At 40.2% G+C, this 14,609-nt stretch overlaps 1 protein-coding gene across 3 annotated transcripts in view; it reads left to right on the top strand.

Moving 5' to 3' along the window:
• The first annotated feature begins 1,853 nt into the window (after positions 1 to 1,853).
• The window catches only part of kaznb (kazrin, periplakin interacting protein b), a 645,457-nt gene continuing 632,701 nt past the window's right edge, over positions 1,854 to 14,609 (top strand). For 2 of the 3 annotated variants that reach the window (XM_028807799.2, XM_028807798.2), the window contains exon 1: positions 1,856 to 2,314. In XM_028807799.2, coding sequence (XP_028663632.1) covers positions 2,206 to 2,314 — 109 coding nt within the window. In that variant the 5' untranslated portion in view covers positions 1,856 to 2,205. Of the gene's footprint in view, positions 2,315 to 14,609 lie in introns of all 3 variants that reach the window. The other variant, XM_028807801.2, reaches the window with a different exon arrangement.

Below are 14,609 nucleotides of genomic sequence, written 5' to 3'. Positions count from 1 at the left end.
GCCTTGCGCCTTGTGTTGGCTGGGATTGGCTCCAGCAGACCCCCGTGACCCTGTAGTTAGGATATAGTGGGTTGGGTAATGGATGGATGGATAATATAAATATCTGTGTAGAGTTAACATTGCCAGATTTTGTTGTTACAGGTTTATTAAATATAAAATAAGTTATCATATCTACTTAATAAAAATAAGTAATCTATACCAAACATGTGCAATGTGCAACAAACATGTCTAATATGCAACAATCACATATTTAAGATTTTACTTTTCACCAGCCTTTCTGCATAACTTGAATGGTAATTCTATATCACTGAAATGTACTTTTTTTATACATAAATGAATCTAGTATTATGACATCCAACCAAAGTATTAATAAATAATTAATAATATTAATAATAATAATTATTGTTGTTATTATTATTATTATTAGTTTTTACATTTACACTGATGTTTTCTCACTTCTCAAAGCACTATACATAGAAAGTGAAGAGCCACCTGGATGATTCAACAGCAGCCATTATTGTGCCAGAACACCCATCACACATTAGGTATTAGGTGTTGAAGAGCTGAGAAAAAGGGGGGGTGATGATTATTGGGGCAGAATGACCTGGCTGTGATGGGCAATATAGCCTGGACATCGGAATACACTCTGAATTATATCAGTTGTATTAAAAACGGGTGCCTAAAGCCTTCAAACACTCTAATGTTTACTTGAATCAAGTTAAAGAAGTTGTGTAATGACACATTTTCCCAAAAATCATTTAAGGTTTAAAAATATATTGATTTTGAGTAAAATCACCCTAAAGTAATGGACTAATGGCAATATACCATAGAAATGATTTCTGTGAGAGGTGCTGTTAAATTAAGCAATGGAATCATTTTATACTGGTTTTGTGTAAATGATACTTCTTAATATGACAGTATATGTTAGTTGTACTAAAAATGGATACATAAAGCATTAAAACCTACATATTTTGAGTAAAGTCAATTTAAGGTAGCTGAGTAATAGCAACATACCCCAAGAATCACTTTTTGCCTGTAAATATTAAACCAATTTGCAGCTGTTCATAATGTATGTTGTTTAACTTATGTTATTTAAGTCATCTGTATGTGATGTTGCGTTCTCTTATAAGACGCTCCAAAGTCACCAAGTTAAATTCCTGCACATTAAGTACTGGCGATTAAAAGTGATTCTGATTCGGACTAAAGGTGAAATCAAGCACAAAATCAAGCACAAGGCATGACCATAACTCAATTCTTGTTGTTAATTTGTTTTTGGGGTGTCTGGAGAGGTGATGACTAGCTGGCTTTGAGCCAATCAAGCCCATTCAAAACCTCTGGCAATCTTGCATGAGTGATGCCATCCAGAGAAATGTGTCTTTAGGTAATGAATGGCTATAATAATATCAATAATATGCCTGGCAACACTGCCAGCTTTAGAGCTGATGCTCCCCCTTGTGCCAGCTTTCAGCCTTTCATACCCATGACACGGGGACCCCCTTTCCTTCTTTTCTCGACTGCATAGTTTTTTTGACTCTTCCTCGGTCTTTTCTTTCTTTCCTTTTATACCCCTTGTATCCTTTTTTTTCTCCAGCTCAGTTTCAGTTCAATTTAAAGGAGATTTGTTTGGAGAGGCTGGAAAAGCTTCCCCAAATGATGCGTGCTAATGATACGGATGGACGATGCGAAAGGCAAGGTAAAGTCGGCAAGTAATGAAATGCACCGATTGTGTGTGTGTGTGTGTGTGTGTTTGTGTGTGTGAGTGGCTTTAGCCGCCTCCTCTTCTCCTCTCCTCACCCCCTCCCTCTCTGCTCGCTCCCGCTCTCCGTCTCTGAAGCCGCACACACTCACTCAGCAGCACCGGGCACAAAGCTGCACACATCCACCGTGAGACAGACTTCGACTTCTCAGTCATTCATGGCCTGGAGACGTGAGCTGCGTTCAAGCCCCTTGTGGCACCATCAAGTTTGAAACATACCCGTTTGGAGCATCTCAAGAGGGGCACTTCATTGGAGGGCAGTGACGGTAGGAGAGCACAGCAGACCCCGGGAAGTCACGAACTGTCGCTGAGCGCTTTATTCGGAACTTCTACTTTGAATGGACGTCTCTCGCCAGTTTTAACCCGCACGCAATCTCCCAAGCTGCAGAAAGTGGCAAAGGAAGCCCACCTGAGACAGCCTGCCCCCACCCCCCTGCCAAGTGTCCCACATGAACCGTACTGTACACCTCCCGCAGGACACCATGGACAGCACTCTGACCTGTAACTCGGCCACCTTCTCCCAGGTCTTCGGACGCCAGGGCCAGCTCATGCAAGCGGGTAAGTGTGAAGAGGTCCCGCCACGCTGCCGTTGGTTCTGCTGCGCGCGTGTGTGTGCGTGAAGTGCGGGCAGGGGAGCCGGGGGAGTCTCCAGCTTCGGTGTTTGGCGCTGAGGTCTGCATGTGCAGCAGAAAGCACGAGTAAATCCCCTCTGTGTGCACTTGGGAGTGAGGCACTGCAGCCCTTTAATGAAGCTAATATTCTCTTATGTAACACATCACCACCTGGCACTCATCGGCGGCGCAATTCGGCTATTATTATTAAATGCTATTTATGGAAAAATCTAATTTGCTCAGCGGCAGAAATAACGGGCTTGTAAATTTGGTCGAATACACACAGTGCAGCCCCTCGTTCCTCCGAATCTGTCCACCGGGATTTTAAGGTATGACGTGAAAGATATTGTTAATAAAGCTTTAGAAATTGCGAGTATACCAACACAGGAGGACAAAAAAATAGGGATGTGCTTAATTACTATTCTGCATGTGCTGTTTTATAAACATTATACTGTACACAACCACTGGTACATGTGAGATCACCAAGATTAAACACATAGCATACATGCTAGGTTTAAACTGCTTAACTGCTTGTGTCCATCCATTTTGTGGATGCACTTTATACACCACAGTCTCTCACAACAGAAATAGGCTCAGTACCCGATTCTGGATGAGATGGCCTGCCCCTTTGCAAAGCATGCTCTCTCATACAGGGGCATCAGCAGCCATATCACCTGTACATCAGAGCCGGTAATCCACCCGCAGCTAGGCATGTTTACTGAATATTAACCAGTATGACCAGTACTTAGATTGGAGATCAACTAGGGAAAGCTTGGGTTGTTGCTGGAATTGATGTTGGTGAGTCCAGCAGGGGGCACTCACTCTGTAGTCTGTACCGTGATGGGGACACTAGCTGTAAAAATGGTGCTGCCCTTAGGGTGAGATGTAAAACTGTGGTGCTGACTCTTTGATCCCTAAGCATCCTTTGAAAAGAGTAGGGTGTACTCCAATGTCCTGGCTATATTGCCTACCATGGCCCCATAATCATCCTCTGTCTCTAATTAGTTAACTAACTCTCACTCCTTCACCACCTAATAGCAAATGAGTGGCGAGCATACTGGTGCAAGAATGGCTGCCATCGCATGATCCAGGTGGGTGCTACACATCGGTGTTTGCTCCATGACTGTCTATATAAAGAGATTTGAGTGTCTAGAAAAGTGCAATGTAAATGTCTATCTATCTTTATTAATACTTACTTATACTTACTTATACTTTAAATGAATACTTTCCCCTTGGGGATTAATAAAGTATCTATCTATCTATCTATCTATCTATCTATCTATCTATCTATCTATCTATCTATCTATCTATCTATCTATCTATCTATCTATCTATCTATCTATCTAATCCTGGCAACTATGCAAATCTATCTATCTATCTATCTATCTATCTATCTATCTATCTATCTATCTATCTATCTATCTATCTATCTATCTATCTATCTATCTATCTAACTTGAACACATGCCTTTGGAATATGTAAGTAAACCAACATGAGTACAGGGAGAACGTGCAGACTGTACAGGAATGAGTACAGGGATCCTTGCACTGTGAAGTACAGCTCCTACATAAATAGCCATAACCCTGAGAACCTGGGAGAAAAGTGAGTTTTAATTATTTTTACTCTGAAACTCTGATTGCACAGACCTAAAGACAGAGTCTTTCAATTTGACAATAAAACTCTCTGCTTGTCAACAGCCATGTAAGTTTAAGTTGATTTATGGGAATATGGGTATCGCCATTACAATCTGTAATGTATTTATTTATCTGATGTGGTGGCCAAGTTACATAGTGGTTAGCCTGCTGCCTCACAGCTCCAAGGACCTGAGTTCAATTATCTTTCTCTTTCTTTGTCCTTGTGCCTCTGAGGGTTTTATTCTTGGACTAATTTTTTGTTGTGGTTTTTTGTGCACTTGACTAGCATTCTGTGCAATGTTTGTTCTTGTCTTGCACCTAGTGCTGCTGTGTTAGGATATGAATCATAGTGACTTTGTACTGGATAAAGAAAATGTCTTCATGTTGACTTTTATAGTTTGAGGATTAAAGAGGTGAAAAGGAAGTAATAGGTATTATGAGATTCTCAAGAGCTGCTGCTGCTGCTGCTGGTGTGAGGTTCATTTCATCTGGCAATGCCTGATGATGCAGAGGTGGAATTTTTTGGCATTTTTTTTATACTTCCTACATATCATTTCGTTTCTTGTATTAATTTTCTAGCTATGCTACATGCTTGCTGCAGGAGTAAGTCGAACTATGGTAATGCAAGAAATCAACATGGCAATTGACATAACTTCCGGAGCTTTGGCACACTGATATCAATCCATTAAACAAACAACCTTGATTCAATATAATGCCTTCATAGTTGGCACAGTCACAAAAAGCTTTGACAGGTGGAGGGCAGCAAAAAGTACAGTGGCAATACACAAGGGGGTTGGGGAAAGTTTTTACTGTAGTGGCTTGCTTTGTCCATTATTTATACCAAGAGGTTCCAAGAGGCTTTGTGTTTCACAGTAAGCACTACTACTAAATAAGGGGCAAACATATTGGCATTACAAAGAGTGAGAGATAAACTACCATGTAGGCAGGTTTCTTGTGTCCTTTGTTTAAATCAAAGTTTCAATTAATCAATTAAGGTTGGCTTCATCTATTGTAAAATTTTCAATAAAGTGCATCACAAAATAGCAAGTTTGTTATTATTTACTGGCAGCAGTACAGCTTTCCACAGGTCTTGTTGTGTTGCCAGAAAATGAAAATTTGGCAGGGCCACAAGGAGAAAAGACTCAGGAACCAGGAGATGAAAACATAGTCAGAAAACAGACTAGTGGCAAAAAACATGAGATCAGAAATCAAGGCACCAATCCCAAAACACTAAACAAAAGGAATAAGCCAGACATTAATAAACCAAAGAACTATAATGATAGTATCCACAAGTTTGGACAACCTTGAGGTGCAAAACACTGACCTTTATATCATTATGACAATGGCGCCACATGCTATGTACTTCTATTGATCCCGTCATAGCAATGTGGCTAGAAACTGAATAGTGTGCTAACTGCAAAGGGTTGGCGGCAGTTTTAAAAGGAAATGGAAAAGTACAAAAGTGCCAAAGGCAACTATTTTGGAGATCAAGAATCAATAAAACAAGCTCAGTGTGCACAATCAAAATCCTAGTCAGGGGTGTAGCAAGAGAGTCAGAAACCAGGATATACATATAAACTTAGCCGACAGGTAAACGAAAAACTGTGGTCAAAAAGACAGAAAATATTTCACAACCAGGGATCAAAATGAATGCAGAAAAGTAACGCTAGTGACATTTTAAACTGAATCCACACAAACTTGTAGAATCTAGGATGTGCACAAACAACACTGACTTTTTCAATTATTCCAGAAGTGATGTCAAGCATTTCACACTCCTGGTAGGTAGCCCTGCCTAATAACTGTAAGAAATCATCAAAACAACTATTTCAAAATGGTGATGCAGAAAAATGTGTCTTAAATATAATGATGTTAAAAAGGCATTAAATCCAGATACAAATGTTTCCACAGTATTCTTTTGCCTCTGAATCTCCCAGAATGAAGTTTCAATTATTTTTTGAGGTCAAGGAAAAAGTATAAGAAATGGGGAATAAAAAGTCAAATCATGGCAAATACAAAAGGTCCACAAAATAGCAGGGCCCATCAAAAGCAAAATGGCATAATGGGAAAAGAAACACTATATGTGAAAAAATGTAAACTTAGAACAAAACCAAAAAGAAAAACAATGACAGAACCGAATCCTACAAAACATAACTTAATAGACCCAAAAACACATAACTAAGATCTAAGAAGACTTGAAAATAGTTAAACTAAATCATAATCATAAAACTTATGGCTGACAAAATGCTATTGTGAGTGGGGCGGCAATTTAATTTTAAAGGAGCCTCCTGATTACACTGAGTCCAGCCCTCCAGAACCCACACACTTGTGTCACATATCCTAAAAAGCCATCAGATGTGTTCCCTACCCTATACCAGAGGACAGTGTGGACTAAACTGAAGATCTTACAGATGGACAGTGTGGCAGTTGGAATGATAGGCCAGTCTTGCTTGGTGCTAGACTTAGAGGGGACTGCAAGGTGGAGCTACAAAAGGGTAACTGAAAGTGAGATTTCACCTACGGTGTAATGTCAGACTTTGGAAACTGGTATGCCTTTCTTGTCACTCTTTTCAATGCTTAGGAAATAATTTTCATCAGACAATATCTAAAGTGATGAAAGCCAATATTTTGGCCATTTCAGAAAATTGAACTTGATGTACTAGCGCTAACAAATTTTAAAAGAAAAGGCTTAGGAATAGCTGAGCTTATCCAAGGTAAGTGACAAGGCTTCATGCTGGAAAATATTGCTTTCAAAATTGGCCTCCACTGCAGATTCCTTCTGTCCATCTGATGTCTCCTAGAAAAATTAAGTAGCTCTGTATTACCGAGTGATTTATTTGGATCTGCAATCCACTGGGCAAGTCTAAAGCCAAGTTTCTGGCACAAAACCATTCATGGTGGTAGGGGGGTGAGCAGTATTAGTCAATTCTAAGTTACCCTTTGGCATATATATCTCATGCAGGAAAAGCTATTAAGCATAATGACTGTATAAATGATGCAAAGATGGATAGCACTGACTTGTGGAAGAGCAGCTTAGACAGAGTATTTCCAGGTCCCCAGATTTTAAAACAACTTCTTTATTTTCTCTGACAGGTCTTTGGAATTCTATCCAGAGAGTGTTCTGAATTGGTCCAACTGGGATGCCAAATTTATCCTAATGTGCCCTGCCAACCAGTTGTCATCCACAACCTTCCCAAACAGAAGACTTGTGAGACCATTGGTTGTGATTTTGAGTCACACACATGACAAAAATATTGTGTGGCCTCCTAACAGACCCATAAAGGCTGATCATTACCTTCACTAGTGGCTCAAAAGTTCAAGTTAATTTGATCGCCACACAAAACCTCAAGGTTCAACTTCACTGATATAATTAAAAAATATATATATATTCAAATCTGAAAAATAATTTCAAAATAATAATTAAACTTATAAACAAAATTTAATACATAAAACCAACACACAATGCAAAACTTTTATTTTCCAGTTTTTGACCAAACAAAAGTTGCTGAAGTGAAATTAGAGTTAAAAACATAAGAATCAGAATCACTTTTATACACCAGCACTTAATGTACAGGAATTTGACTTTGTAGATTTGGAGCTGTCTGTAACATACAAATAACATAAATACAATAAAAAAAAGAAAAACGTAATACAAAGTTGCAGAATAGTGCAATTATAAAAGAAATGTGCAAATGATGATGAGCAAGTGAACATATGAATGTGCAGTGTGTATGCACATGCACACACATATATGTACATATACTGTACAGACACACTTTCATATACTGTAGTATATGACAGAACACATGAATATACAAAGAAGACAGGGTAGATTACTGGTTTGAGAGGGCAATGGCACTGGAAAGAAAAGGTTTAGGTGTCTTTTAGTTTTGGCTTTAATTGACCTGAAACATTTACCAGAAGGGAGTTTTGGAACAAGTGATAACCTGGGTGAGATGAGTCTGAGGTGATCCTCTTGACGTGGTTAATGACATGAGATGTATACAGATGAGCAACAGATGGATGAGCACAGCCAGGTATTTTCTCAACAGACATCAAAACACACTGCAATTTATTTTTGAAATGTGCCATTGCTGAACCAAACCAGACAACAATGGGGAATGTGATTACACTTTCAATTATGGCTTTGTAAAATTGTACTATTATTGACTGGGAAATATTTAATTTCTTTAGTTGGTGCAAATAGTACAACCTCCGCTGAGTCTTCTTAGTGATGGAAGTGGTGTTAATTTCCCAGCTGAGAGTATTTGTGATAGCTGTTCCCCAAAATTTGAAGGATTCTGTCATACTGACTGCAGAATCATTGACATCTAGTGGGATTTATTGCAACTACTGTCTGTGAAACATGAGAAAATAATGTGAGAAATTTTACAAATGAGAGGAGACAATTTAGTCCATCACACTCAGTTGTTTAGTTAAGAGCTAAGCTATCCCAGCATCTCATCCAGATTCATCTTAAAGATTGTCAAAGTTTCTGTTTAAACTACATATCTCAGTAGTTTGTTCCAGAGCCCTAGAGCTCTTTGCGTAAAGTGCTTCCTGGCTTCAGTCCTAAATGCATTTCCCCTTAATTTCTACTGATGTCCTTGATTCACCCTTAAGCTGAAAGGCCACTGTCCAAAACACATGACATTGAAGGACAGGTAATCATCCATTGTCTGTTCATGGACTAGTCTTGCCTTGCTGTCTCAGATTCAGCCATTGGACTCCAAATGGAACAGATGGGCTGGAGAAATAAGCAAAATGCCAAGGCTGTTCAGATGGACAATGACTCTTTTTTATTGCTGAGCCAAAAATTTTGCACAAAAAGGATAAAGGACACAAACGCTTTTTTATCCACTTATCTCCTTGCTGGGTATATTTATAGTCATGTATTAGCTACTGTATAATATTTTAGATAGATAGATAGATAGATAGATAGATAGATAGATAGATAGATAGATAGATAGATAGATAGATAGATAGATAGATAGATAGATACTTTATTAATCCCCAAGGGGAAAGTATTCATTTAAAGTATAAGTAAGTATTAATAATGTATTCATTTGGAATGAAAATACAACAGTTTTTGCATGTCACTCTGCCGAAGGAAAATGTGGAGAAACATAGCTTTACTCCACTCAGGCAAAGTCTGCCTGCTTTTGGCAGCTGAAATTAAATAAAAGCGGAGAGCTGCTGTTTAAGGGCGATGAGTCTGTGTTCTATAATTAGATCCAATCACATTTTCTAGAAGGGGCAATATATTATCTGTATCTAATTAGCGTTTGGCTTTTGAATCTGGTTGCTTCGGTGAAGAAATCCACTTGCTATTCTCTTGCAGCCCACCCAGCCTTACATTAGGAAAGAGTGCCTCACCTGCTGCTTGTTCTGAAGTTGTGCATTTATATTTATGTGGACTTCTCATTGAGTTTCATTCTGTTTTTGTGTCATTGTAAACATCTCTTACCCTGACTGTGTGGTTGTGTAACCACTGTACTTTAAACAGAAACCAAATCCACAGCAGTGGCATAAATAACAACATAAAAATATCATTTTATGGTTCACTCAGTGACAGGAATGGAGAGAGGATTCAGCATTAGCCCTTACTTTAGTCTTATGCATCAGTTGCCCCTGGCGCAGACCCCCGTGACCTTGTGTTAGGATATAGCGGGTTGGACAATGACTGGCTGACTGACCACCAATCTGTGCTACTTGCTCTATGCCATATACAACAGTCACAAGATGGAGGGACAAGGGACGTAAATTGGAAGAGGATGGAATGTGCTTTTGTGTATTCTCACAAAAATCCATATAGAGCTCTCTCCTTGTTTAGTCATTTGGTTTCCTTGTTTAGAATGCTCTGTTTTGTGGTGGTTTGCTTTGTTTTATTCGATTGTGGATTTGTTTGCCCAGTGTTCAGCTTTTTTGCTTTGATTCCAGTTATTGGCCTCTTGCCTGCCTTTTGACTTTACCATTTTTCAGATTTGTCCAGCTGTCCTATGTGTGACCACCTGTCTGTTTCCTTTTTGGATGATGCTTTGTGGATTAAGGATTTGACTCATTTGACTCACGAGGCCTTGCCCTCAAATTTAAGACTTCCTAGGCAAGGCCTGAAGAACTGCTTGGCTGTTGGGGTAGCTCACTCACTAATCCACCTCCAAATTCCCCTCAGACACTCCCTTTTGTCACCTTCCATCTCTCTCATGGTCCATTGAGCCTTCACTCCAGCTCTTCTCACAACTCTAAATTCAGTCTCCCCCTCTGGCTTATTTGGATACACTCAGGGAAACTACGCTAGAATTCTGTATCTGAAAAGGATAACACAGTCCCCCTCATCCCCATGGTTTACTATTTATTGTACCCTTATAGACTAGAAAGACATGACTGGCTTGAAATGATAGTGATCCTGGACCTCGGTCTTAAATTAACAACATGGTCCCATTTATCCTGACTAAAGCCATGTCACATTACTTGACATGGGATCTGCCAGATTTCCCGATCCAAGTCGCTAATCTTGTTGCTGCACCATGTCAAATTACCTGACCAAAAATCACAGCCCATTTAACATTTACGAACTGAATGCCAATATTCCAGTACTGTCGTTCTCACCCCTTTCTCTAACAGTCAGTAGCATTCTGCCTGACAAAGATGGGGATGTATGAAGGGTTAACAGCTGCAGCAAGTTCACCAGCAATCTTTGCACTTTATTTCTTTTTTCCATTCTGTTCTGGTATGTAAAATGTGAGACATCAGACAAATGAGCTTCTCTTCTGTTTGTAAGGTCCACAACCCCTGTGTGGCCTGATGGAGCTAGTGCTGTGCAGGTGCTGTATGAAGGGTTAGTGGCTCTGGTGTGTTAAGCCACAGTCTTGGCTCCTATTTTTCTTTTTTTCATTCTGTTTTAGTACATAAAACATGATACAGCAGACAGACAAGCTTCTCTTCTATTTGTAAGGTTCAATATACTCGTGTTCCTTTTCCCTAGGCGCTATATTCTATGCATTGTACTAGTTGATCTCAGTCTTTGGGAATGTCACATTACTAACATAGCTTCATGTTAGTGCACAGACGACTGCCTCTGACTGGCTAAGATTATATAAATGAAGGCTATCTCTGAAAATTGCCTGAAAAGTCATCTGATATGATATAGCCTTTAGGACCATTTTCTACTATTTGTCAGTCAAGAGGTTTTCTGTATCATTGCCAGTCCTCTTAAGTTGATGTCACATTACATGACTTCTAGTTGTGGGTCATGTCAGACTTGCCGACTGCAGTTGCTGATCTTATAGCTGGACCATGTCAGTTTAAACGACTGAAAATCACATTAAGTGAAAAGAAGGAGACAGACAGATGTCCCAAAAGACAAGCAGATCAGCAGAATGAAGGACATCGACAAAAAGACTTGGATGCAAATAAGTAGGCAGGCCAAAAGACACCAAACTAGACAAGACAAGCACAGAGGACGAGACTGACAAATGAAAAGACAAACAGACAAACTGAATGAGCTGGAAACAGACATCTCTTCAGGACAAAAGTGAAACAGACCTGTAAAAAGAAGTGGATAGAGAGGAAGATGGCTGACAAAATGGAAAGAGCTAAACAGTCAGGTCTTTACCCCTAAATCCTGCCAGACGAGCAGAATGACAAACATGGCCTGAGAGGCAGAGACAGAGACACCGCTAAAAAAGACAGACAAAAATTCCATCCATCCATTTTCCAACCCGCTGAATCCGAACACAGGGGTCTGCTGGAGCCAATCCCAGGGCACAAGGCAGGAACCAATCCCGGGCAGGGTGCCAACCCACCACAGGACACACACAAACACACCAAGCATACACTAGGGCCAATGTAGAATTGCCAATCCACCTAACCAGCATGTCTTTGGACTGTGGGAGGAAACTGGAGCGCCCGGAGGAAACCCACGCAGACACGGGGAGAACATGCAAACGCCACGCAGGGAGGACCCGGGAAGCGAACCCAGGTCACCAGGGGCCTCATGTATAACGCCGTGCGTAGAACTCACACTATAACATGGCGTAAGCACAAAAGCGGGATTGTGCGTACGCACAGAAAAATCCAGATGCAGGAATCTGTGCGCACGCATACTTTCACGTTCTTCCACTACATAAATCCCGATCAGCGTGAAAAGTAACGCACGTGCACGCGCCTTCTGTCCCGCCCCAACTCCTCCCAGAATTACGCCTCTTTGAATATGCAAATCAATATAAATAGCCTTCTGTGAAAAGACAATGGGAAAAGCACAGGGGAAAATATAAGAATTTCAGCGAATACCAAGTGGAGGCAAAGGAAAAACCTACTATTTGTTGGTTTAAACAGTGGTATTATCAACAAAAGAAAGTTGATCGAGTGACAGAGTGTCGGAAAAACTCGAAAGATCAAATTCACAAAGTCGCACAGTGCCCGAAATAAAAAAGAAATCACATATCAAAGTCGCTGTGAAAAGGCGAGTCGTAGCCCACCGTCTGAGTGTCATATGAAAGCCTATTAGGGTACAAACAAAAAAAAGGCACACAGTGGGGAAAAAAGCACGAAATGTCAACTTTAATCTCGAAATTTCCACTTTAATCACGTAGTTTATTTTGCCATTAAAGTAGAACATTATAAACTTCATCTTAAAATCGTTTATTTTACTAGTTTCTCAAGTAGCATGTTAAATGCTTTTTTCTGTGTTTGATCTTCTATGTGCTCTATGTGTGTGAATCACTACGTGCTTCTGTTCTTTCTCTTTCTCCGACAGGACACAGAATGCATTCCATTCGAGAGATTACAGCTCTCTGAATAATTAAAATACTGAGATGTATACGTGATATCATTTTCATGATGATCGGAATGAAAGCATGTTATTAAACATGGGAACACGGTGGCGCAGTGATTGTTCATAGCTCACGCAAGAGGCTTGCTGCACCATGTGTGATCTTCGATGAAATAATTTATTACAGAAGTACTGTCTCTTTCAAACGTACTAACCTCCAATTCCTGTCCATACTTTTCTTTCTCCAATCGCCACACAATCAGCTCTGTAATAGACGTTAAGCCATTTGTAAGCTTAGAACGCCGATTCTTCAGAACTTTTAAGGAACATTGAAATATCTTCGTAGTACATGTTTAATTATTCTATTCGTCTATCCTTCCAGTGTCGTGTCAGCACCAGCAAGAATACAACGCAAGGCAGGAGCTATCCTTGAACTAGCTCTACGCTGCGGCACCGTGTCCTCACATGTTTAATTATTAGCAATACAGATTATTTAAATGAAGTTAAAGTTTTATCTGTATACTATAAGCAACACATTTTGCTGCATTTCATCTTAAAAATGATATTGCCATCATACGCGCTTTATAAAGTAGCGCAGGTTGTGCAATATTATAACTGTAGTGCAAGTTTACAGTGAGGTGATTGAGTGCGTTTATAGTTCTTGGGATGAAACTGTTTCTGAAACGTGAGGTCCGTACAGGAAAGGCTTTGACGCTTTTTGACGTGGTTGAGGTAGTGTGTACTTGAAACTGTATACCGATAATTCTCTTTCCGATCATCTGCTGCTGTGATTCACACTCAGATACAGTGATATAAATACTCCGAGTGGTGCAGTGAGAGTAATATGGAAAAAGATGATCCGCAGTGGCAACCCTTAACGGGAGCAGCAAAAAGAAGAACAAGATGCAGTGAGCGTAACAACGCTAAAGCAGTTCTGGTATTTGGAATACTATGGCTATTCCCTGGCCCATTATATTGCAGCAGGTTAATTACAATCAGATGCATTACACTAATAAACAATATGCAGTTAATTTCAGTGTATTTATAAAGCCGCGTCAGGAATGTGGAGCTGAGAAAGAAAGGATGAGCACACAGGAACAGTAGTTTGACCATTCTGTGGACCGTTATATTGTTACAGGTTAATTACAATCAGATGCATTAAATTTATGAACGATATGCGGTTAATTTCAGTGTATTTGATAAAGCCGCCGCCGTGGATGTGGATCTAAGATGGGTGATCACACAGGAACAGTAGCACTGCTTTGACGCTGGGTGCCGCCAGTCTGCAAAACCGGGCGGATAAATTGCGTACGCCAAGGTATGAGTTACCGTGGAAATGTGCGTGGCTTTACGCTAAGTTTAGGTTTTATACATCGCGATTTGAGCGTGGAAAGGTTCGTACGCAACATTTCTGTGCGTACGCACCGTTTATACATGAGGCCCCTGGTCTCCCAACTGCGAGGCAGCAGCGCTACACACTGTGCCACCATGCCGCCCTGACAAAAATTCCAGCAGCCAAAAAGAGAAGAAAAGCAAAGACAGAGTGCAAGACAGACATAAATAAACCTAAAGCTGGGTAAGTGGACAGTTCAAAAGAGATGCAAAATGGTCAAAAGAAAGACTGATAAGGAGAGTTGAATGAAAGAAGGAAACAGAAAGTCGAAAACATGAAAGAGACGGACCCTCTGGAGTGAGAGAGAGTGAGAGAGAGAGAGGGGGATAAGACAAAAGTAAGACAAATAAACGCAGAAAGAGGAGACAGACAGAAAGAGATTAGGAGAGACAGAAGAAGGAGAACAGAAAGGCAGATAAGCAGGGTGACAGACAAACAGAATGGC

The sequence above is a fragment of the Erpetoichthys calabaricus genome, chromosome 8 (genome assembly GCF_900747795.2).
Source record: "Erpetoichthys calabaricus chromosome 8, fErpCal1.3, whole genome shotgun sequence".
Taxonomy (NCBI): domain Eukaryota; kingdom Metazoa; phylum Chordata; class Cladistia; order Polypteriformes; family Polypteridae; genus Erpetoichthys; species Erpetoichthys calabaricus.
The sequence above is the reverse complement of the archived record's forward strand: the minus strand, read 5'-3'. Positions and strand labels throughout refer to the sequence as shown.